The sequence below is a fragment of the Leptonychotes weddellii genome, chromosome 9, assembly GCF_054177405.1.
Source record: "Leptonychotes weddellii isolate Sample4059 chromosome 9, ASM5417740v2, whole genome shotgun sequence".
Classification (NCBI taxonomy): domain Eukaryota; kingdom Metazoa; phylum Chordata; class Mammalia; order Carnivora; family Phocidae; genus Leptonychotes; species Leptonychotes weddellii.
In genome coordinates, this window is record NC_138377.1 from 66,034,353 (window position 1) to 66,057,829 (window position 23,477).

At 41.1% G+C, this 23,477-nt stretch overlaps 1 protein-coding gene across 1 annotated transcript in view; it reads right to left on the bottom strand.

Moving 5' to 3' along the window:
• Positions 1 to 18,986, bottom strand: part of RPGRIP1 (RPGR interacting protein 1) — a 41,458-nt gene extending 22,472 nt beyond the window's left edge. Inside the window, exons 1-10 of the mRNA XM_006731354.3 lie at positions 18,705 to 18,986; positions 16,779 to 16,939; positions 16,203 to 16,346; positions 15,573 to 15,723; positions 12,856 to 13,308; positions 12,541 to 12,692; positions 11,750 to 12,092; positions 10,349 to 10,533; positions 9,869 to 10,072; positions 7,309 to 7,447 (exon numbers count right to left, since the gene is read on the bottom strand). Coding sequence (XP_006731417.2) covers positions 7,309 to 7,447; positions 9,869 to 10,072; positions 10,349 to 10,533; positions 11,750 to 12,092; positions 12,541 to 12,692; positions 12,856 to 13,308; positions 15,573 to 15,723; positions 16,203 to 16,346; positions 16,779 to 16,939; positions 18,705 to 18,942 — 2,170 coding nt within the window. The 5' untranslated portion in view covers positions 18,943 to 18,986. The remainder of the gene's footprint in view (positions 1 to 7,308; positions 7,448 to 9,868; positions 10,073 to 10,348; positions 10,534 to 11,749; positions 12,093 to 12,540; positions 12,693 to 12,855; positions 13,309 to 15,572; positions 15,724 to 16,202; positions 16,347 to 16,778; positions 16,940 to 18,704) is intronic.
• Between the last annotated feature and the right edge of the window lie 4,491 nt (positions 18,987 to 23,477).

The window sequence follows — 23,477 nt, forward strand, 5'->3', positions numbered from 1 at the left end:
TTTTTTTAAAGATTTTATTTATTTATTTGACAGAGAGAGACACAGTGAGAGAGGGAACACAAGCAGGGGGAGTGTGAGAGGGAGAAGCAGGCTTCCCGCGGAGCAGGGAGCCCGATGCGGGGCTCGATCCCAGGACCCTGGGATCATGACCTGAGCCGAAGGCAGTCGCTTAACCGACTGAGCCACCCAGGCGCCCCTATTTATAGTAAGTTTTAAAATCAGGTAGTATAGGGGCGCCTGGGTGGCTCAGTCGTTAAGCGCCTGCCTTCGGCTCAGGTCATGATCCCAGCGTTCTGGGATTGAGCCCCGCATCGGGCTCCCCGCTCGGCGGGAAGCCTGCCTCTCCCCCCTCCACTCCCCCTGCCTGTGCTCCTCTCTCACTGTGTCTCTCTCTGTCAAATAAATAAATAAAATCTTTAAAAAAAAAAAAAATCAGGTAGTATAAAAACTTCAACTTTGTTCCTTTACAAACTTGTTTTGGTCATTCTAAATTATTTGCACTTCTATATAAATCTGGGGGAGAACTGCCATCTTAACAATTATGAGTGGTCCAATCCATAAACATGGTACATTTCTTCATTTATTTTAAACTTCTTTAATTTCTCTCAGGAACTTTTATAATTTTCTGTATATAGGTCCTGCATTTCTTTTGTTAAATTTATTCCTAAATATTTTATTCTTTTGGGATGATACTGTTTTTTTATTTCACTTTAGAGTGTGCATTGATACTATATGGAAATATAATTGATTTTAGTATCTTGATTTATATCCTACAATGTTGTTCACTTGCTTTTAGTTTTTAAAAACATTTTGTGGATTTCTTATGATTTTCTAAACTAAATACAAAATCATGTCAATTGCAAATAAAGGTAGCACTACTTCTTTCTTTCCAACTGGTATGGCTTTCTTTTTCTTGCCTTATTACATGATTGAAATCTCTACTACAGTGTTCAAACAGGGTAGTGAAAGCAGACATCCTTTCTTTGTCCTTAATCTTAAGGGAAAAGCATTCCATCTTTTACCACATGGTAGGATGTTAGCTACAGGTTTTATTATTCTTTATTAGTTTGAAGCAATTTCCTTCTACCTAGTTTGGTGAGAGTTCTTATCAAGAATGGGAGTTGGGAGGCACCTGGGTGGCTCAGTCAGTTGAGCCACCAACTCTTGGTTCTGGTTCAGTTCATGATCTTGGGGTCATGGGATTGAGCCCCACATCGGGCTCTGCCCTCAGGGCAGTCTGCTTGAGATTCTCTCTCTTCCTCTCCTTCTGCCCTTCCCCCTGCTCACATTCTTTCTCTAAATAAATAAATTTTAAAATATCTAAAACAAAACAAAACAAAGAATAGGGTTGGATTTTTTTGAAATGCTTTTTTCTCTATTGAGATGATCATAAAGCTTTTATTGTATTAATACAGTGTATTAAATCAATTTTCTGCTGTTAAACTAAATTTGCATTCCAGGAATAAATCTCAATTGATCATGGTGAGCAACCTTATATTTTATATTTTGCTGGATTGGTCTGCTAATATTTCATTCAGGATATTGCATCTATGTTCATGTTGAATAGTGGTCTATAGTTGTCTTTTTTTTTTTTTATGTCTTAGGCTTGCTTTGGTATCAAGACAATACCACTTTATAACCAAATCGGTTAGAAAGCTTCCCTTGCTCTACTATTCTCTGAGACTATGAAGGATCAGCATTTTTTCTTCCTTAAATATTGATAGAATTCATCAGTGAAGTCATCTGGAACTAGACTTTATTTGGGAAGATTTAAAATGACTAATTCTTGTCTATACTTTTTATATGTCAATACTGATCTTCTATTTCTTCTTGAATCAGTTCTGGTAATTTGTATCTTTCTAGGAATTTGCCTTTTCCATCTAAGTTGCATAAAGTTGTTCATAATATTATTTTACAGCCCTTTTAATTGTAGAGTCTGTAGTGGCCTCACATTCATTCTTGATTTTGCTAACTTGTGTCTTTGCTCTTTTTTTTTTTTTATTGATCAGCAGGCCAATTATCAATTGCTTGATTGATAAATCAAGCTCAAAATAAAAACTTCATCGTCTGCTCTGCAATGATTGAGTTGGACCCTGTAAATACTTCTTTGCCAGCTGGCACCATGTTAAGTTTTGTCAGTAGAGAGCAGAAAAGGATCACTGGAGGAGGAAAAGGCTTCTCTTCCTGTTTCCAATGTGCAGGCAGACTCTTGCAGAAGAGGACTCTGCAGACCAGGCTCCTACAACAGGCTTCCACAACTTAGTGCCTGGCTCCAGCAGCTCACAGTTTCCTACAGAACACATTTCTAGCAGCACATGGTTTCTGCAACATCCAATTCTAACAGTTTCCAGGGGCCTGTAGTATATGGCACCTCCCTGTGGGCAGTTCCTCTGGTATACCCTCCCCCCTCCCCCCCAGCCCCCAGCCAAAGTAGCTTTGCAGTGAAATGCCACTGGCATGGTACCTCTCTGAATGGTTTGCTTGCAATGTTCCAGAGGTCAACTTCACAGTTTCTTGGAGATCCGATGTACAGGCACAGCAAACTTCTGTGCCATTCAATAAAACGTGACTTCACTCCTTCCAGTGAGGTCTGGATTTCAGCCCTGAAAGGGGTTGTCTACCAGACCTATTTCTTCTTTGGGCACTCTGTCTCAGCTCTGGGGATTAATGGATGCTCTTTAAATCTGCTTTTCCTGTATTTTTAGAGTTCTTTTTATTTCTTACTAGTCAGTCCTCACCCACCCCCACCCAGTTCAGTCTCCTGTTACAGTTAATAACTCTTTAAACTTCTCCTGTTCAAATTACTAAGCAATTTCTGGTTGGATCTTAATTAGTATAGTCATTCTAGATAAAGGCTTATCAAGTTTTCTTTGTTTTGCTTTGTTTTTAAGGCTTATCAAGTTTGTTGACCTTTTCAAACAAAGTTGGCTTCACTGATGTTCTCATTCCTTTTCTGTTTCATTGATTTCTGCTCTGCTCTTTATTATTTCTTTCTTTGGGTTTGACTTTTCTTGCAGAGGTTGTCACTGGAGAACGTCACCTCACACTAAACTGTGGCAAGAAGCTCTCTTCAGCTTTAGTCATCAACCAGAGGCTGGCACACCTGATCTTCACGAAGAATGCTCTATAGGATGGCAGCATGAAACTTCTGTGTGAGGGCTTGAGTTACTGTAAGCTGAAAACTCTGGTGCTCGGATGCTGCAACATAACCAGGGATGGCTGCAATCATCTATCAAAGTGACTCCAACACAAATCAAGCTAATACACTTGTATCTGGGTCTGACACACATAGGAATTACTACAGTTCTTTGTAAGGTTTTGAAGAAACCACTGGGTAACCTGACATGTGTGTGGTTATGGGGATGTGCCATCACTTCTTTCAGTTGTGTAGAACCCTCGTCTGCCCTCAGCAGCAACAGAACCTGACCACACTGGACCTGGACCAGAATTCCTTGGTGGTATAGTAAAGATGCTGTGTGAAGCCTTGAAACTTCAAAATTGCCCCCTCTGGATGCAAGATAGGTGAATCTAATGCTCAAATCCAGAAGCTTCTGAAAGTCATCAAAGAAAGCAATCCACAACTAACTAATGAGGGTAACAACTGAGAGCCCAGAAAAAATAGCCCTTCTTCTCATGATTTCATTTTCTGAATGCCTATGTGAATTACTTCTTTATCACTTTAAACACTGCTTCTGTCTCCCTTCTTTCTCTTCTCCTACATTTAATTAAGTGTAGCTTAGATCTCCTCGTTTTATCCTTTTTCTCTCTTCTTTCTGTAGAGTCATTCATTCTACAATAAAGTAAGGAGAGAGTGGACTTTCTATGTGCTTTTTCAGTGATGTTAGTTGCTGGGCCAGATGTTATTTTAGCCTTGGTTTTGCCTCCAGCTTACATAAAACATGTACAAGGCACTTAAACTTGTTCCAGATGAAATGCCTGTACCTCCAGAAGAGAAGTAGAGGTGAAAAGATTCATGAGAAAAGAAAACAACAACAACTGGACATTTATTCTCTCACAGTTCTGGAGGTCAGAAGTCAAAAATCAAAGTATTGGGAAGTCTATGCTCACTCCAAAGGCTCTAGGGGACAATCTGCCTTTTCCTTTTTTTCCTTGTCTTTTCCAGCTTCTGGTGGATCCAGGCATTCTTTGGCTTGTGGCCGCATCACTCCAAACTCTGCCTCTATGGCTACATTGCCTCCTTTTCTGCATGTGTCTCTCTGTGTGTCTACTCAGATAATCCAGGATGATTTCTACATCTCAAGATCTTTAGCTTAGTTACATCTGCAAAAAAATCTTTTTTCAAGTAAGGTAACATTTACAAATTCTGGGGTTTAGGATATGGACATAACTTTTGGAGGGCTACTGTTGAACCCACCACATTATTTAATTTTAAACATATTTTAAACCCCACAGCTGATATTTTTGCCTCATACAGTCATTTCAACTAACCCATATTCTTTGCTTTTCATTCCTTGTTGCATCTTTGTGTTTCCTTCTGGGATAACTTTCCTTCAGCCTAAAGAAGAACCTTAAAATGTGGCTTGGAAGCAAATTCTCCATTTTGATTTATCTCTAAGTGTCTATTCTGTTTTCATTCTGGAAGAATATTTTTGTTGCGTAGAGAATTCTTTGTTGGCAGTTAATTATTTTCTTTTGGCATACTGGGGCATCTTGCCATTAATGACCCTGAGATCAAGACCTGAGCTGAGATCAAGAGTTGGATGCTTAACTGACTGAGCCACCCAGGTGCCCCTATTGTTTTCTTTTACATGAATGTTTTTAATATTTTCTATTTGATTTTAGTTTCTGCATCTTGACTCTGATATGTTTAGATCTGAATTTTTTAATTTAAATTTTAATATTTTTAACTAATCCCTACATCCAACATGGGGCTTGAACCCACAACTCCGAGATTAAGAATCACATGCTCCACCAACTGAGCCAGCCAGGCACCCCTATATCTGGATTTTTTTTAAGTTATCCTACTTTCACTGAATTTCATTTTATTGAAACTTTTTTTTTTAAAGATTTTATTTATTTATTTAACAGAGAGAGAGAGCACGCACAAGCAGGGGGAGCAGCAGAGGGAGAGGGAGAAGCAGGCTCCCCACAGAGCAGGGGGAGCCCGATGTGGGACTCGATCCCAGGACCCTGGGACCATGACCTGAGCCGAAGGCAGTCACTCAACCAACTGAGGCACCCAGGAGCCCATTTTATTGAATCTTAATATCCTCTATTATTTCTAGAAAAATCTAAGTCATTATCACTTTAAATATTGCCTCTGCCCCCTTCTTTCTCTTCTACATTTAATTAAATGTAGTTTAGACCTCTTCATTTTATCCTTTATGTCTTTCTTCTCCGCTTTTATATTTTCCATCTTGTTGTCTCTCCTTGCTTTATTCTGAATATTTTTAACAATTCTCACTTCAGTTGTATCTAATCTGTTTTTGACCCATTTTTCCTCTGATAAATTTCTGTATTGAACAGTTCTATATTTTCTATTGATTCACTTCCAAATTTGCAATGTATTTTGTAAAGACTTTGTGATTCAGGCAAAAAGCCCATAAATGAATGCCAAAATTATCAAGTAAAATTTGATGAGGAACAAGATATTTATATAGTCTCAAAATATCTTCTAATAGATTACTTAATAATTATAAAGGCAAAAATGGTAACTTTTGAAAAAACCTGGCAGATGCTTTCTTAACCAAGTGATAAAAGTTAACATCACCAATGATGGGACAAACTGACATCATGTACCTCCTAACGTGATGCAGTGAGGAGGATACAATATCACTTTTGTGGTATTCCTATAAAAAAATTCATAAGCTGAATCTAATTACAAAGAAACATCAGATGAACCCAAATTGAGGAACACTACAGAACAGCTCACCTATACTCTTCAAAAATGTCAACTGTCAGGAAAGACGAAGATGAGGAACTGTTCCAGATTAAAGGAAACTAAAGAGACATGACCAAATGCAACGTACGATTCTGGATTAGATAAGGGGACAAAAGACTTCTAATAATGGACATTATTGCGACAACCAGCAAATTCTGAGAATCAACTGGACATTAGGTACTATGTATCCATGATAAGTTTGTGAACTTGGTAACTTGACTGTGGTCATATAATTTCCTTTTCCTTACTGAAATATATAGCAGTAATGGGGCATGAGATGTACAACTTGTTCTCAAAATGCTTCAGAATAAATGATAAAGCAGAAAGTGGGAAAATGCTAAAAGTTGGTGAATTTGTGTGAACTTGTGTGTAGATGAATTTTTCTGTCCTAGTCATGCAGTTCTTATGTAAGTTTGAAATTATTTTAAGACAAAACATTTTTTAAAACTTACGATCTCAAGTTTTCTCATAGCTCCAGTTCTTTGTTGACATTTGAAAATTCAGCTATATCTCCACGAAGCTAGTAATAAGCACAGCTGTTACACAGGCTGTGGCGGGTAATTCCGGTGTCTGGAGTCCTGGTGGGCACTGGGTCAGCCCTTGTCTCTCCAGCCCTGCAAGTGCCCACAGCACAGTGCTACCTCTCAAGACATAAGAGACTCAGAATGCTGCTGCCTTCTGGGTCCTGGACCAAAGTGGGCAGTTCTGCCCAGGGTAAACATCTTCCTATGCTGAGCATACCCCAGATTCAGACTGCATCCTGTTTCCCCACCCCAAAAGTCCACCAGAAGCATGATTCTGTCTCTCCACCGCTTCTTCCAGACTAGCAATGTCTCAGGGCTGAAGCAGTTCCAGCTCACTTCTCTGAGCTTCAATCATCTCCCTGATCAAGGCTAGGTAATTCTTCCCTCTCTTATGGACTATTGAATGCTTTTAAGAAACGCTAAGATCTTTTAAAAATATATTAACTTCACTTTTTTAGTTGTCATCAATGAGGGAGTTGGTCTGAATTATGGAGTTTGCCCATATTATAACCTGAAACCAAGTCTACCTTTCACTGTAACACAAAAAAGCTTTGCCTTAATTAAAAAAATTTGGATCAACATCCCAAATAAGCCAATCACACTCCTTCTCCTATTTCTTTGTAACTATAATTCACAAGATATACCTGCTAGGTAACTAAACTGGCAAGCTAACAAGCTTTAAATACATAGAAAGCTACTTTGAGAATTCCAGCCTTGGTTGGCCTAACCGGCACACTTGTAACATAAAACTAAGTCTAGGGTCTTCAGTAGTCATTTTCCATGAAAAGTTTAGCAATGTAAGATGAAAAAAAAAGTAAATAACTGGCTTGATAAAATAATCTAATGCTTAAGCAGAAAATTAGATTTTAAAAAAGACAATACCATTTACAGGATTTAGGGCTTCTTTCTGCATCACTGCTGAGTGCGATGATGTCATTTCCTCTTCCGTTTGCTGATTTTTTAAACTGTCATCGCTGAAGCTCTTAAGCCCTGAGAACTTCCATTCAGTGTAGCTCACCTGCTTCAGAAAAAGGATAACAAATATAACTACAGTTGGCCCTTGAACAACATGGGGGTTGGAGACACCAAAAATCTGCATGTAACTTCTGGACCCCACCCCAAACTGAACTACTAATAACCTACTGTTGACCAGAAACCTTACCAATAACATAAACAGTTGATTAACACATTCTGTATATGTATTATATACTATATTCTTACAATAAAGGAAGCTAGAGCAAAGAAAATATTAAGAAAATCATAAGGATTATCAGCAACAGCCAAACTATGGAAAGAGCCCAAATGTTCATTGACTGATGAATGGATAAAGAAGATGTGGTGTGTGTGTGTGTGTGTGTGTGTGTGTGTGTGTGTGTGTATAAATGGAATATTACTCAGCCTTCAAAAAGAATGAAATCTTGCCATTTACCACAGTGTAGATGGAGCTAGAGGGTATTATGCTAAGTGAAGTAAGTCAGTCAGAGAAAGACAAATACCATATGATTTCACTCATATGACGAATTTAAGAAACAAAAAGATGAACATATGGGAAGGAAAAAAAAGGAGAGGGAAGGAAACCATAAGAGACTCTTGATGATAGAGAACAAACAACAGAGAAACAATGAGGGTTGATGGAGGGAGGGGGGTGTGATGGGTGATGGGTATTAAGAAGGTCACTTGTGGTGATGAGTACTTGGTGTTACATGTAAGTGATGAATCACTAAATTCTACTCCTGAAACCGATATTACACTATAACTAACTAGAATTTAAATAAAAATTTGAAGAAAAAAAAAAGAGTAGAGCGAGCTCCAGAGGTGTCTGGAGGAATTCTAGTGTTTGCTGCAGTAACCTTATCAGACCATCAAGATGGCGATGCAAGTGGCCAAGAGGGGGAACGTTTGACTACCACCTGAAGTAAATCGGATTTCACGTATAAGAAATTTGCCATACAAAATCACAGCTGAAGAAATGTATGATATATTTGGGAAATATCGACCTATTCGTCAAATCTGAGTGGGGAACACACCCAAAACTAGAGGAACAGCTTATGTGGTCTATGATTCATCTCTGATGCCAAGAAGGCATATGATCACATTTCAGGATTCAATGTTTGTAACAGACACCTGGTGGTTTTGTACTATAATGTCAACAGGGCATTTCAGAAGATGGACACAGGGACGCCTGGGTGGCTCAGTCGGTTAAGTGGCTGCCTTAGGCCCAGGTCATAATCCCAGGGTCGTGGGATCGAGTACCCACATCAGGCTCCTTGCTCAGCAGGGAGCCCGCTTCTCCCTCTCTCTCCCTCTGCTTGTGCTCTGTCAAATAAATAAAATCTTTTAAAAAAAAAAAAGAAGAAGATGGACACAAAAAAGAAGGAAGAGCAATTGAAGCTTCACAAGGAGAAATACGGCATCAACACATACCCACCAAAATAAACGTTTTCTGCATTTTCATTTTAGACTAAAACCCATAAATGACCATCATCACCCTTCTCTTATTTTCAATTAATGCTGAATGTGTTAATTTCTTATTTGAGATTCAAAAGGACCTGCTTGAAACTTTGATACGTTAGAATATGTTATGGGAATAAACTTAGAACTTTTTGTAAAAAAAAAAAATTAGGAAAAAAAATCATAAGGAAGGGAAAATATATTCATAATACTGTATTTATTGAAAAAACCCTCATGTAGGGGCGCCTGGGTGGCTCAGTCGTTAAGTGTCTGCCTTCGGCTCAGGTCATGATCCCAGGGTCCTGGGATCGAGCCCCGCATCAGGCTTCCAGCTTGGCAGGAAGCCTGCTTCTCCCTCTCCCACTCCCCCTGTTTGTGTTCCCTCTCTCGCTGTGTCTCTCTCTGTCAAAAAAATAAACAAAATCTTAAAAAACAACAACAAAAAAAAAACCCTCATGTATAAGTGGACCTATGTAGCTCAAATCCATGTTGTTCAAGGGTCAACTGTATCTATATTATATAATCTCATAAAATTAATAATTATATATTAATGTAATTATCCAATATACATGATTATAACATATAATCATATTATTTAATCTTATGATAATATATATTTACAATCTCATATATTTTTAGGTGTTACGTAGTAACTTTAATCTAGTTTCCTATGAAGAAAAAAGAGTATCAAGCATATAGTAGGTGTTCAGTAAATACTTGCTCTTTAACTTATTTTGACTACAGTTGAGGTAGACTGGTAAAATTCTCAGTATAAATTGCAGAGTCCATAAGCTGTTGAATTAAATTACATTGAAATGAAGTGAACGGTTCAGAGTTTTATTAAACTACCTGTGTTTGAGGAAACACGTTGGCCACAAAAAAAAAAAACCATGATTACTGCTGATCTTGGGTGTTTGCTTCTACCTGAGAATAATATATCTGGGGACCCTACAACCCATATTTTAATTTTGCAGGGTTTCTAAGGCCTTACTTGTAGTGTATTTCCGGTTAAGATGTTACGACTAAGATATTCCATTCTGTTCTTCCCTTGGATGCCTGTTCTTTTGCCATGTTTTCTTCTCGAGTAGCTTGCAACCTGGTGTTCCCTTTCCTTTCTTTCTCCTACCTGTGGAGGTTTTCGCTTAGCTTGATACTGGCCAGCTTCAATGGGAATCTCAGCAAATGCCATCTGGTCCTAAATAGAAGGATCAGAGACAGCCTTACAAGATGAGTGTTTAACAGCCTAGCATGAGACTTCATGCCTCTCCTGCCACAGAGCTGAGAGATGCCATCTTTCTTTCCTCCCAACAATAAAACCCAGGGTTTTGCTTCCTCAGTAGGCTCACGGCACTATGAGGGAAGCAGAATAAGTTTGCCAAACACGTGACATTCACAGAGGGCATTTCTTATACTACAATTTTAATACTGTTTTCCTCAACTATGCTCCACAGGATTGGTGGAGATCTGCTACCTGGGGAGAAAAGGAAGCCTTTTCCTCTTCAGATGAAATCTCTAAACTGTCCTTGGTGTCCTTCTCCTCAGGCTGAGCTTCTGGTTTCAGGAAGCTCTCTGGGGGTAGGTAGAAAGACTTCCAATCCAGTTTTGCCTCAACAAATCCATTGGGGTTCCCCGCAGGGTCAGTGAGGTTAAAATCACCTGAGAGACACAGAGACATTAATAAGATCAGACCACATTAAGTAGGCAAGAATTTACCAGAGCCTTATCTATTCCCCAATTTTGAATTTTACCATATTTTGTTTGTCATTAATTAACATCCATTACATAAGCATAATGATAACACACTCAGAAGTAACATAAAATAGTGAATATTAATATTCACTTAGAATATTTGTGGGGGAAGATGGGTATCTCCAGGTTTCAGGAAGGGATAGTCAAAAGACGTATGGAAAGGTATACCTTGCTTGTCATCAGTCACCCAGCCAATAAACATGATTGCATTATTATTATTACCTAATGCTTGCTAAGCCTTAGGTAGACCAAAGAAACCATTATCTACACTCAAGTGGTCCCTATTTCTAAAATAACAAAAGCCAAGAAAACTTCAGCAAAATGGCTTTTTCTAAATGCCAGACTTCTGATTTGTAACACTGATTAATTTAACAGATGGCCCACATTGCCTCTTCTTTTTGGCAAAGAATGAGTTGTGAGAAAAGTGTCGGGGTTTTTTTTGTTTGTTTTTTTTTTTTTAGCTCTTGTGGTATCAGAAGGAGGGAGGCCTCACACACTTTCTGGAACACCCAGAAGCTTGTTAAACATAGTTGGTACTGGCTACACCCAACCATACTTGGTAATGAGAGCACAGACACTCCTGCCTCACCCTCCCAATACCGGAACCAGAGAGTTGACCCTTCCTAAGTTCACATCAATTCCATATTGGGGAAAAAAAGATCCAAGAAATTTGCCTGTGTCGTGATGTGGCATGAAAGTCTAACTTGTGCTTAAAAGAAGCAAGAAAATTATGGGAGAGTATTAAGGACACAGCATATAGTCTATATCTAGTCATGTGCTAAGAAACAATAGGCCGTAAGTAAACACAAATACTGGGAAGCACTGCAGAGTCAGAAAAGGTTTGTTCAGAGATGGATGTATGGACTTCAGGTTGGTGGGTCTACCCACTTAAGAACCTTGCTTTTGTTGCCAAAAAAAAGGGAGGAAAAAGCAGAAGCAGCCAATGTTTCCATAGGATTAGTGAGGCACCAAGTCTTCTGCTCTGTTGCTCTTGACCATATTCTAAAATCCTCTCAGCAGGTTTTTTAAGAGAGACTGTTCCAAGCAAGTAATCAAAGAAAAGTAAAACATGAAGGCAATACTGGGCGGAGAGCATAAAGATGTAATAACCTCGATCTCCCACCTTTAATGGATTTGTTTTGTGCAAGGGGAAGCAAGGGCACTTGGACTCGGCCAAGGTATGAGCCAGCCTCTGAGTCTTCATCATCAAAAACGTACACAGACAGGGCCTCCCGCCTCAGATATTTATCCAGGTCAGAGGTCACAAGCACTGGAAATCGAGCCTGGTCTCTAAAGCAGGGATTGTTACTGGCTGGAATGATGGCAGTGTCGTGGTCAGAGAAGGTGAAGAAGCGGTACATGACGTATGGACTGGGCTGGGTTCCCAGCCGTCGACTCTGGAGGCCGTAGCATCTGATGATTTCCACCCGCAGCTCATTCTGATGCTTCCAAGTATCCGATCTGGACTGGAAAGATGTTGGTCTTGGATGAAGGAAAAGGGCAGCCTGAGAGAGCTGTAGCTGAAGCCCAGCACCCTTGATGAGGAAGAGCTATGACCTAAGGAACTGCTGAATTCTGACTGGGTCACAGAAACCTAATGACTTTCCCGGGCCTGCAAACTAGCTCTGGCAGATAGTTATTTGAGAGAGGTGCAGGCCCTCAAGCCTTATCTTAGAGAATGGAACAGAGAAGCTATTTTGTTCACAGGAGGGGGGAGGCAGCTAGCTCCAAGGGTACGATTTCATTTCAAACCCAAGCTCGACCAAGGGAAGAGTCTGGATTGGTTGTGGCACGACAGTTTTTCTCCTTCATTCACATTCAGCAAATACTTATTGAGAGTGGAAGACTGAGCTGTTCTCATGACCTGCTTGGCTGTGGCTCCTTTGAGATGCTTGGGCACATCCTTTCTCTCACCTTATCCTCCCGCGCCTCCCAGGCTCCAAGCACACTGGCTGACAGGTAGGCCTGAGCTTTCTTTCGCTTATTGCCTGCTTGTAGGCTGGATCCTATGGGGAAGCGCAGCCTCATCCAGTATTCTAGCACCCCGAAGTCTTCTCCACCAGCTCCTGAATAGCAGAAAGTATGAAAGGCATGGACGATACGGATGGTGTGGCGAGGATTAAGAATAAAGGCTGAGGAAGAAAATGGGAAACCACCAGAAGAGCAACTATAGACTCTGGGAAATTCCACATTAGTCCTGGGAGCTGATGGGAAGCCAATAGCACTTACCAGTAAGTGTGGTAGAGCCACGGACTTTCTCCACAGTCTCCAGCACCCTCTCAAAGCAAATCCATCCAGCTGCAAGGGTGTGGTGCTCACTGGCTACAGCCTGGTGTAGATCAAGCTGGGCTGAAGCCCCGTGAAGGTAGTTCAAAAAAAGGGAATCTATTTCCACCACATACTGGGAGGTGAAGTCATAGAGGGGCTGTGGCCCCACAGCGAGTGGGGTACAGTGGGTTTCAAAATCATAGAAGGAATAGGTGCAGAAAGTGGTAGGTTGAGTGTCTCCAGCCTGAGCCAGGGCAGCAGATGTCAGGAAGGCCTGGTGGATGTGTAGTTCAAAAAGATTTTCACTCTGATGCAGCAGAGAAATGTCCACTTTCCCCTCATCTCCATGAGCTGGCAGGGTTTCCAGACATAAGGACAACTGTCGGGTGCCATAAGCCACATCTTTGAGCTGTTCTAGAGGGAAAAGAAAACTGCCTATCCATTAAAGCATAGACAGCTCTTCCTTAGGATAAAATAAGTTGGACAGAAGGAGAATAAAAATCATGATGAAAGTCCAAATTGTTGATGATTTCGAGACACCACGTAATTCAAAAAGAAAAGCAAAAGAATGACAACCAGGAGCTTTGAATTCTGACAGTCAACTAACTCAAGGCCTGCTTTAGAGATAAGGTACAAAATGAATGATTGGAAAGTAAATGCTAAGCTCAGGAAAACACTGGAGGCACAATTTCATCTACAGATGTCAGTTTTATCTTACAGCAAAGTCCTATGAATTAATTGTTAATTCCAATAGAGAAGCACTAGATACACAAAATAGGAGTATTTCCAAAAATTTGGGATGTGGGTCATCGAGAGAATACCAAGATATAGTCATGGTGCCTACTACATGACATCGAGCTCCACCAAGAAATGATTTCCCTTCCAGCCAGATCAGTCACAAGAATCTTCACTGTTAAGAATTTAGTACATTTTTTTTTTAATTTTTTTTTTTAAAGATTTTATTTATTTGCGAGAGAGACAATGAGAGAGAGACAGAGAGCATGAGAGGGAGGAGGGTCAGAGGGAGAAGCAGACTCCCCGCCGAGCAGGGAGCCCGATGTGGGACTCGATCCCGGGACTCCAGGATCATGACCCGAGCTGAAGGCAGTCGCTTAACCAACTGAGCCACCCAGGTGCCCTTCACTGTTAAGAATTTAGTTTCAACATAAGAAGGCAAAAAAAAAAAAAAAAAAAAAAAAAATCCACCGTAAGTCAAAGAGTAATGGAGTAAAAAGTTGGAGAGGAAACTTACTGGAAATAGGTTGAAAATACTGGCAAAGGGATGAAAAGATATGTAAGACAGTCTATCAAATCTGTGCATTACCTCCCATGTCCAACCAATCAGAAACTTTGATATATAGTCTCCTTCAAATCGGGGAGTTATTTGAATCATCACAATGTGTGTCGATGATGAAATTCCTATACTGAGAGTTAATGTAGTAGAATAAAAATATTTTGAACACATCAGAATGTCTTCCTGCCCAAAATAAATGGAGTACAAAAAGATTAGATTAATGGTTTCTTAACTGATAAGATTAACGTAACTAAAATAGATTTAAAGTTTTGCATTCCATGACCCAGGGCTAAAAATCTTAGCATATAAAGAAATTCTACAAATGAATAAAATGCTATCAAGAAACAGGTAAAGGACAGAAACAGGCAATTCTCAAAAAAGACACAATACAAATAACCGGTAAACATATGAAAAACTCTTTGATCTTACCAGGAATGAAAGAACTATAAGTTAAAGCAAATGAGTCTTCAGAAGTAGATAAGAGGATTTATCCTGTACTGTCCCAGGAGAAAGACCCTGAATCTGAAAGACATGAGAATTTCAATCCAAGGGAGGATTTCCTTTGTTACATGGCAGTGACTTTTTAACAGACTGGCCCTGGCATGGATAAATCATGCCCCAGCATGACCCACCTCCCTTCACTCTAGCTCCGCGCTAAGTAAGCTGCTTCCTGATTCTGCTTCCCAGAGAGAGGGCTGCCCTGAACACTAGTTCCAGATCATCTCATGGCAGCAATGAAACAGCCACTATCATAAAATAATAAATGAACATTCTGATTTAAATATCGATCTTTGGTGAATTTGGTTAGTGTGAGTCAGGTCTCTGAAAACTGAGTCTAATAACAAAGCCAACATTCTTGACAGGCGAGACTGAGACCAGCTCCTGGTCAGCAGCGACTGTCCTAAATAAAGGAAGTACCACACTGAAATTTGCACACGTGTCCGGCCAGCTGCCCTGTCACGTCGACATCCTCAAAGCGCAGCAAAGAACTGAGAGACTTTTAGAGAGAAGTCACAGAAAAGGATGATGAGAGATGAGTGATAAAGCTCTATATTGGCCTGGGTTGAGGAAACAACCTTGAGAGAGGGAGTGTGTTACGCCAACCTGGGGGCCCACAGTGATATGCTCTCAATTCTCAAAACAGATTCAGCAATTGCTGGGCCCTGCTGAAACTCTTCAGAGGAATCAGAGGAAGACACTGCCACGAAAGAGGAAAAGAAGCCGCTACGCATGTGTGAAAACACCAAAGACGGTAGGACGAAGAACAGGAGGGATGTGTCTCCTGCCGAGACGCAAAAGGCCGCCTTCCAGGCAGGTGCACAGAGGCAGCACAAGCATGAGCCACGTGACGGGTCCAAGATGAGAACAAAGGACTAAGACTTGCCGGATAGCGGAAGGCCTTGGCTTCTCAAAATACCTTCCAGCTGATTGATACGATTGTTCTTGAGGTCTAGCAGTTGATTCAACCGCTCCAGTTTTTCTTTGTGATCTTTACTTTCATTATCGGCTTTTGTCATCATCGCCTCCAGTTCCTCCTGAAACAAAATAACGTCTGAACTTTTCTATCTCAGTGGCCCAGCACCAAAGGGCCCAGATAAAAAGGTGGCACTTGTTCGGGTGAAGGAGACTCTGCTATCACCTTAACAGGGCAGACTGAGCCACTAGAAAAAATGCTGGGGTCATCACAGACTCTTCCGGGACCAGTTGTGCTTCTGGTGCCAGAGGACAACAGTTTCCTGATTCTGGGAAAACTGGAACCTGGAGCTTCGCAGCTGCCCTTTTCATTAGCTGGGCCCTTCACCAGCTTCTACGCCAAGGTGCCACAGGCCCATGCGAGTCCTCCAGTGCGTCAAAGGACGGCACGTTCTGTGTTGCACGGGGCAGCGTGTCGCCTCGGGGCAGCATGTCGCCTCGCAACAGCCCTGGACACTCGGGCCTCACTTAATTCCCAGTGTGGAAGTGGTCCCCAAGTGCCCATTTATCTACCCCCTTCCTGTACCACCTTTTCTTGCACCTGATAGCACACGTTGATTTTGCGCTGCAGAAGGAGCATGTCTCTGGTCTTTTCTAGTTCCAGCGTGGTCTCCGCTTGCGACACTTGCAACTCACTTAGCATCTGGGACAGTTTCTTTTCTTCTTGGTTTTTTGGTTCACAGGGCTATCGGGAGAAAAGCATGGGTAAAAGGGAACAGAAATATGAGAGGCACGGAAATAACTATTCTCAAAGCAATTGTTGGTAATAGGAAAATCCCAGCAGCAGGAGTGAAAGGGGACTGTGGCACTTCACAAGGGCTTTCTCCCCTAGTTGCTCATGTTCAGGAGCGGCAGTAAGTTACACAGCCTCTGATAGCTTGTTGGCTCTTCTGCAGATCATTGCAAGTCCTCGTCTGAAAAAGCATTCTAAATGCTGTGAGCTGTAAAGGGTGGGAAAAATGTGTGGAACTCATGAAGCTATCTGTATTCTCAGCCTTCTCACCGCCTTCTGAAGACTGCCCTCAAGCATCGTCTCTTCCAGGGGTATTTGCCAGACATCCCACTATACAGGGGATCCCTCTGTTCAGGGGACCTGCTTGATTAGGCATGCTCTTACCTCTGTCGGAGTGGTCTCCTGGAATAGAGCTGGGTGAGTGGCTGGTTCAGATTGCCTGTCAAGAGACTGGGAAATTATCTCTTGATTTTGGAGGATCTCTACTTCCTGCTTATGCTTCTGAAGCAGATTGGTGACTTCAAGCTGCAGATCCTTGTTTTGAGCTGGGGGGGGGGGGAATCATCCAGAAAGTTGAAACTCTGTAGTTATCAGAAATCAAGCTTAAAGTTGGACCAAGTGCAAATTAAATTTTCCCACTGATGTTTAATTTATTTTATAAATTTACTTTTAGAGAAGCAATTTCATCTTATTTCTACAGAGGGGCTCCAGCTTACTGACCCAGTAAACTGAGCTGACACTTGGGACTCCAAAAACAAAACAAAAAACACCTGCAGAACTGTAAAAAAAAAACAACACAACCACCACCAGCAGCAAACAGAGCCACTTGACTGACTGGGATAGTGCGAACTTTTTTTTTCTTTTTTTAATTTTTACTTTAAGTAGGCTCCACACCCAATGTGGGGCTTGAACTCACAACTGTGAGGTTAAGAGTTGCATGCTCTATCAACTGAACCAGCCAGGCACCTCTACAGTGCAAACTTTTCTTTTTTAAAAAGATTTTATTTATTTATTTGAGAAAGAGAGAGCATGAGGTGGGGGGGAAGGGTAGAGGGGGAGGGAGAAGCAGACTCCCCACTGAGCAGGGAGCCTGACACAGGGCTCGATCCAGGACCCTGAGATCATGACCTGAGCCAAAGGCAGATGCTTAACTGACTGAGCCACCCAGGTGCCCCTACAGTGCAAACTTTTTGCTAGCACCAGCCAAACCAGTATCTCCCCAACTCCATTCTGACTTCCATGCTATCGGTTCCCTGTGACACCTCCCACTCCCACCCTGACCTGGAGGGAGGGAGAATGGGCATTTGGGCATTTCTGCATGCATGTGTTTGGGTGGGTGGGTATGGGTGTTTCAGGGAAGGAAGGTTTAGTGATCACTTCATTATCATGCATTAGAGGAGGGAGTTTATATTAGATTATCCCAAAGTCTTTATAATACTTTGTTTGTATCTCATATATACTACAAGGTCCTTAGCATGTGCTCCTGAGCTTTATCCCTTTATGGTTCCTAACTCCATTTTTCTTGATATTTCTTTTCCTTCACTCTTCTATGTGAATATATTAGAATCTAATGAAATCTAACCTTGATATGACTAAATATTAAGGTCGAACCTAGCAAAAAGAAGTGAGACAAAGGTCTCTTTGACAGTATTTAAAAATCTTCAGAATAACTATCTACTGTGATTCCGAGTTAAGACGGGAAAATGGAAGTAGTAACCAAGAGCAGTAATTTGCTTCGCAGTTTGAGGGGCTAAAACAAAACAAAACAAAAAGCAAGACTCCCAGTCACCTCTAAAATAATTGGTAAGGATAAAAGGCATTTTCAACAAATAAAGTGAATGTTTAAGAACAATAAATTTAAGGGGCACCTGGGTGGCTTAGTTGGTTGAGCATCCGTTCAACTCTTGATTTCGGCTCAGGTCATGATCTCAGGGTCGTGAGATTGAGCCCCGCCTTGGGCTCCATGCTGGGCATGAAGACTGCTTAAGATTCTCTCTCTCTCTCAAAAAGCAAATAAATAAATAAAAACAATAAATTTAAGAGTTGTCATCCTCTCAAATGAAAACTCATTACATATAATAACTTCTGCATGTGAGGTAGGTGTCATGCTTTCTTGATTGTAAGTCTGATCTGATTGCCAGCTTGCCAGTGTTCTTATTCTAGTTATCCCTGATCCACACAAAAACAGGATCAGGTGAGGGGATTAGAGGGGACTGGAGAGGACTGGAGAAATGCTGGCCCAAGTTCCCTTCTCCCACACCAGACATAACGGATGCCTCACTTGAGAAAGGTCTTCACAGCCTGACCTACCTTTCTCTCTGGACAGCTGAAGTAAGACTTTCCTCTTCTCCTCCAGCTCAGTGTCCAGCTGGTCCTGCAACTGAGAGACTTTCTGCTGTAGCTGTTCTCCTACGAGCTCAGTGCTCCAGTGAGGCTGATTACTGCTGTCCAGCATGCTGAGTATGGGAAGCAAGTAAGGAGCGAGGAGAGAGTTGGATAAATACTCAAAGGTGTGTGATGTGACGTCTTTGTAACACAGTTTCAGCATCTCCTGGGCCTAGCACATCATTCATTCCCCTACATGTTTTTTCTGTCCCTGCTTTCTCTATAACTGTCATTTACCAACTGCCTTGGAACTTCTGGGCTCTACTGAGGAGTTCCTTAGTATCACTTCTGTTTAGGTCTCAGATAACCCACTGAGCAAACAACCCAAGTCACATCTATTTCCCAAGGAACTTGTCCAGCATGATGGCTTTCTTCAGGTACTGTGTACCAAGACATTCTCAGGCCTGCTGAATTAAAAATGAGGAACAGGGAGGGCACCTGGCCGGCTCAGCCGGAAGAGCATGTGACTTGACCACGGGGATGTAAGTTCAAGCCCCATGTTGCGTGCAGAGGTTACTTAAATAAATAGACTTTCAAAAAAATGAGGAACAAAATATTCCTCTTTTCCTTACTCCACTCCTCTATCTACCTTCACTAATGGCTGGTTTAGAGAATACTTGCCTTTGAACTAGATTATAAATTACTACACTGAAGGGCAGGAACTACCTTTTTCAATGACTGTACCCTGCACACCATTGTAACTAGCTGTCAGGGCAGACCCATTTTGAGTGTAAAACGTATGGTCTGTCTTTGATTATTTACATAAGTGAAGTGACATTGATAATCAAGCTATTACTTCTGCAGATGTCTTTTTCCTATTTTTCATTTGAATAAATGTGGTCTAAAAACAACTTGCTTAAGCCAGTTTTAAGAGTTCTGGGGGCACCTGGGTGGCTCATTCAGTTAAGCATCTGACTCTTGATCTCAATGTCGTGAGTTCAAGCCCTGCAATGGGCTTCACGCTGGGCATGGAGCCCACTTAAAAAAAAAAAAAAGTTCTGGGTGCCTGGGTGGCTCAGTCGTTAAGCGTCTGCCTTCGGCTCAGGTCATGATCCCAGGGTCCTGGGATCGAGTCCCACATCGGTCTTCCTGCTCAGCGGGAAGCCCGCTTCTCCCTCTCCCACTCCCCCTGCTTATGTTCCGTCTCTTGCTGTCTCTCTCTCTGTCAAATAAATAAATAAAATCTTTAAAAAAAAAAAAGTTCTTGGCACTTCCTAGCCATACATTACATGATGATCAAAGCAGATAACATTCTGAGTGATGAAGGGAAGGGGCTAATAGTAATGTTTGCTACATAGACTCTTCAAAGTGAATAATCCCCACACCACTTTGTTTCACTGAGTTGAAGAGCATCAGATATTCCCAGGATGCTCCCATACCATCTCCCCAATCTATCCCCTACAGCCTTTAACTGAGACAGAAGGCATATTTAACTTTTTTTTTTAAACTTCCAGGTATTTTAAAGATTTATATATTAGAGAGAGAGAAAGCGGGGGAGGGGTGGGGAAGGCAGAAGGAGAGGGAGAGAGTCTTAAGCAGACTCCACCCTGAGTGCAGAGCCCAACGTGGGGCTCAATCTCATGACCCTGAGATCATGAGCTGAGCCGAAACCAAGAGTCGGACACTTAACCGACTGCACCACTCAGATGCCCCTAGACTTCCAGGTATTTTAAATTTCAAACTTAATAAATGAATATATGCTTGTTGTAAAAAATTAAAATGATACAGAAGTATATAGATTAAAAGTGAAGGTGCCTCTTTGCCCTACTCCAATCCTTTCATCTCATGAGAGGTTTGCAGATTCTCTCTCTCACCCGGGCACATCACACACATCCCCCATAAATAAGTCAGAGTTAACATATTCTGTTACAACTTGACTTTTCTTTTAATAATATATCTTAGACACATAAGTCTACCTCATTTTTAACAGCTTCATAGTGGGGATGCAACATTATTTAATCTCTATTAAAGGAAATTTGGATGTTTCCACCTTTTTTTTTTACTATTAGTAACAACGTAGTAATTAACATTCTTATTATATTATATCTTATTATTATATGGAACTGGAGGAGATTATGCTAAGTGAAATAAGTCAAACAGAGAAAGACAATCATCATATGGTTTCACTTACTTGTGGAACATAAGGAATAGCATGGAAGACATGAGGAGAAGGAAGGGGAAAATGAAGGGGGTGGAAATCGGAGGGGGAGAGGAACCATGAGAGACAATGGACTCCAGGAAACAAACTGAGGGTTTTAGAGGGGGGTGGCGTATGGGTGAGCCCGGTGATGGGTATTAAGGAGGGCACGTATTGCATGGAGCACTGGGTGTTATATGCAAACAATGAATCATGGAACACTACATCAAAAACTAATGATGTACTGTATGGTGACTAACGTAACATAATAAAAAAATTATAATAGAAAAAAACATTCGTATTATACATTATCTTTGCAAATACATGTATATGCATGTTTAACATTTTTTTTAAAAGACTTTAATTATTTATTTGACAGAGAGAGACACAGCGAGAGAGAGAACACAAGCAGGGGGAGTGAGAGAGGGAGAAGCAGGCTTCCCGCTGAGCAGGAAGCCCGATGCGGGGCTCAATCCCAGGACCCTGGGATCATGACCTGAGCCGAAGGCAGATGCTTCACTGACTGAGCCACCCAGGCGCCCCCATGTTTAACATTTTGATAGATAGCACCAAATTCCCTTCTAAAAAGACCGTGCCGATTTATATTCTCACTAACAGTGCTGAGTACCAGCTTCCGCTTATCCACACTAGGCATTGTTTTAGAATGTGAGGGCACTTTTCTATAATTGTCTTTTATAACAAACAGTGCTCTGGGACCCAAACTTGTTACTCACTTTTCTAAGAGTTTTTCATAATTGTCATTCAGCAAGTTTCGTTCTTTTTCCAAATCTTCAACTCTCTCCTGAAACTAAGAATGAGAGTAGGGTGCCTGAGATAAAAATTGTAACACCTGTGGCCTTGCACGTCTCCCTTCTTCTGTGGCAGAGTGGGGCTTGGGTAGAAGGCTTTCTATGTTCATGTCTCATGTCTATGAGGAGCCATTCAACTAGAAAGACTTGAACCAACTGGTGTGATAGAAACTTTTACTGGAAATAATGAGGATTCTCTGTAGCAAATTTTCATGGTGTCTGGGTTTCTACTGTTAAGGAAGCAGCAGAACATTGTAATACAGCAAAAACTTAAAAAAAAAAACCCTATAAATCCCAGTTTTCTCCCTAATGGTGTAATCTTGAGCAATTATTTAACCACTTGGAGCCTCATTTTTCTCATTGGAAAAAATGAAATAGCCATAATGTTGCTAAGATATACTTTTTAACATCTCTGAAATTGAAATGTAACTTAAAACTGATGCCACCTTTCAATTATTACTATTATTTACCTCCTTCAGTGTCATCTGCAGGATGGACACATCTTCCAGTTGGCTCTTCAAGCTCACAGCCTTCTTGCTCTGCTCCTTCAGTTCTGCCTTGAGCTCATTCACTTGCCCAAGGAGGGCATCATGGGCTGCACTCAGGATTCCCTGATTCTGGGGCAAAAGGAAAGTTGCCCTGGGAATGGTCATATCACTCAGCAGAAATATCTCAAGATACTGGCAACCCTAGCATTCCCTAGTGGATGTCAAGAAGAATGGCTTTGATTAATGGCATGGTGCCTCTGCACTGTAAATTGGCCTTGTTTATCACTCTAGCGTTGCTCAAGAAGTATCGTTTCCTGTCAGTGAGAATTTTCCACTCCAGGAAACTCTGATGCATAATTGGAGCATGAATTTTCCCAAGGTTCAAATTAAACTCTGGCTCTAAGTGAAGTGATAACTTTTCATGGCTGCCTTTATGTTCTAAGCTATCTGAATGCTTCTTAGGGTGATACACTCTTTCCTTTGCACCTAGCAAAGTGATATGCTAACTCAGAAGTGTGCAGAAGTTCTCTGGTGAGGAACAGCTGTGGCTGTTCATGCTGGGAACTCTGCTTTAGTAACTCTTCATCATGGCCATTCACCTGGCTTCACCTGCACCCCATTCACAGGAGTGAATGGCGCTGAACATTTAAGAACATCAGAGGAGGTATGCAACACCTTTGTTATATTTCATCACCTTATACATGCTAGAGGAATACTCTTAGGAATTTCTGAACAAATGCTATATAATTCTCTCTAGCAATAGGCTGAAAAATACTATTCCATGTATTTCAGATCTCATATTTCAGTTTAATGAAAATGGCACAGTAAATATATTCTGATCATAGTAATAGGACATTTGTCTTAATAGAAATTATAGGTCACAATAACTTCGATTTACTTGGCTAAATTCTGGTGTTTTTACTTGAAGATTAACACAAATTTTGAGGGGGGGTTATTACTCTTACTATTAAGAAACAGAGATTTAAGCAATCTTTATTAAATACCTTCTGGAGCAGAGTTTCATATGCCTGAAAGAAAGAAATACATATTATTCTACTGATTTATCAACTCAGTATTTGTTTTGATATTTATCTCTGTAAAGCAAATGTTTAAATGGTTAGTTTAAGAGATATTTTAAAATTCTCTGGGGCGCCTGGGTGGCTCAGTCGGTTAAGCCACTGCCTTCAGCTCAGGTCATGATCCTGGAGTCCCAGGATCGAGTCCCGAGTCGGGCTCCCTGCTCGGCGGGGAGTCTGCTTCTCCC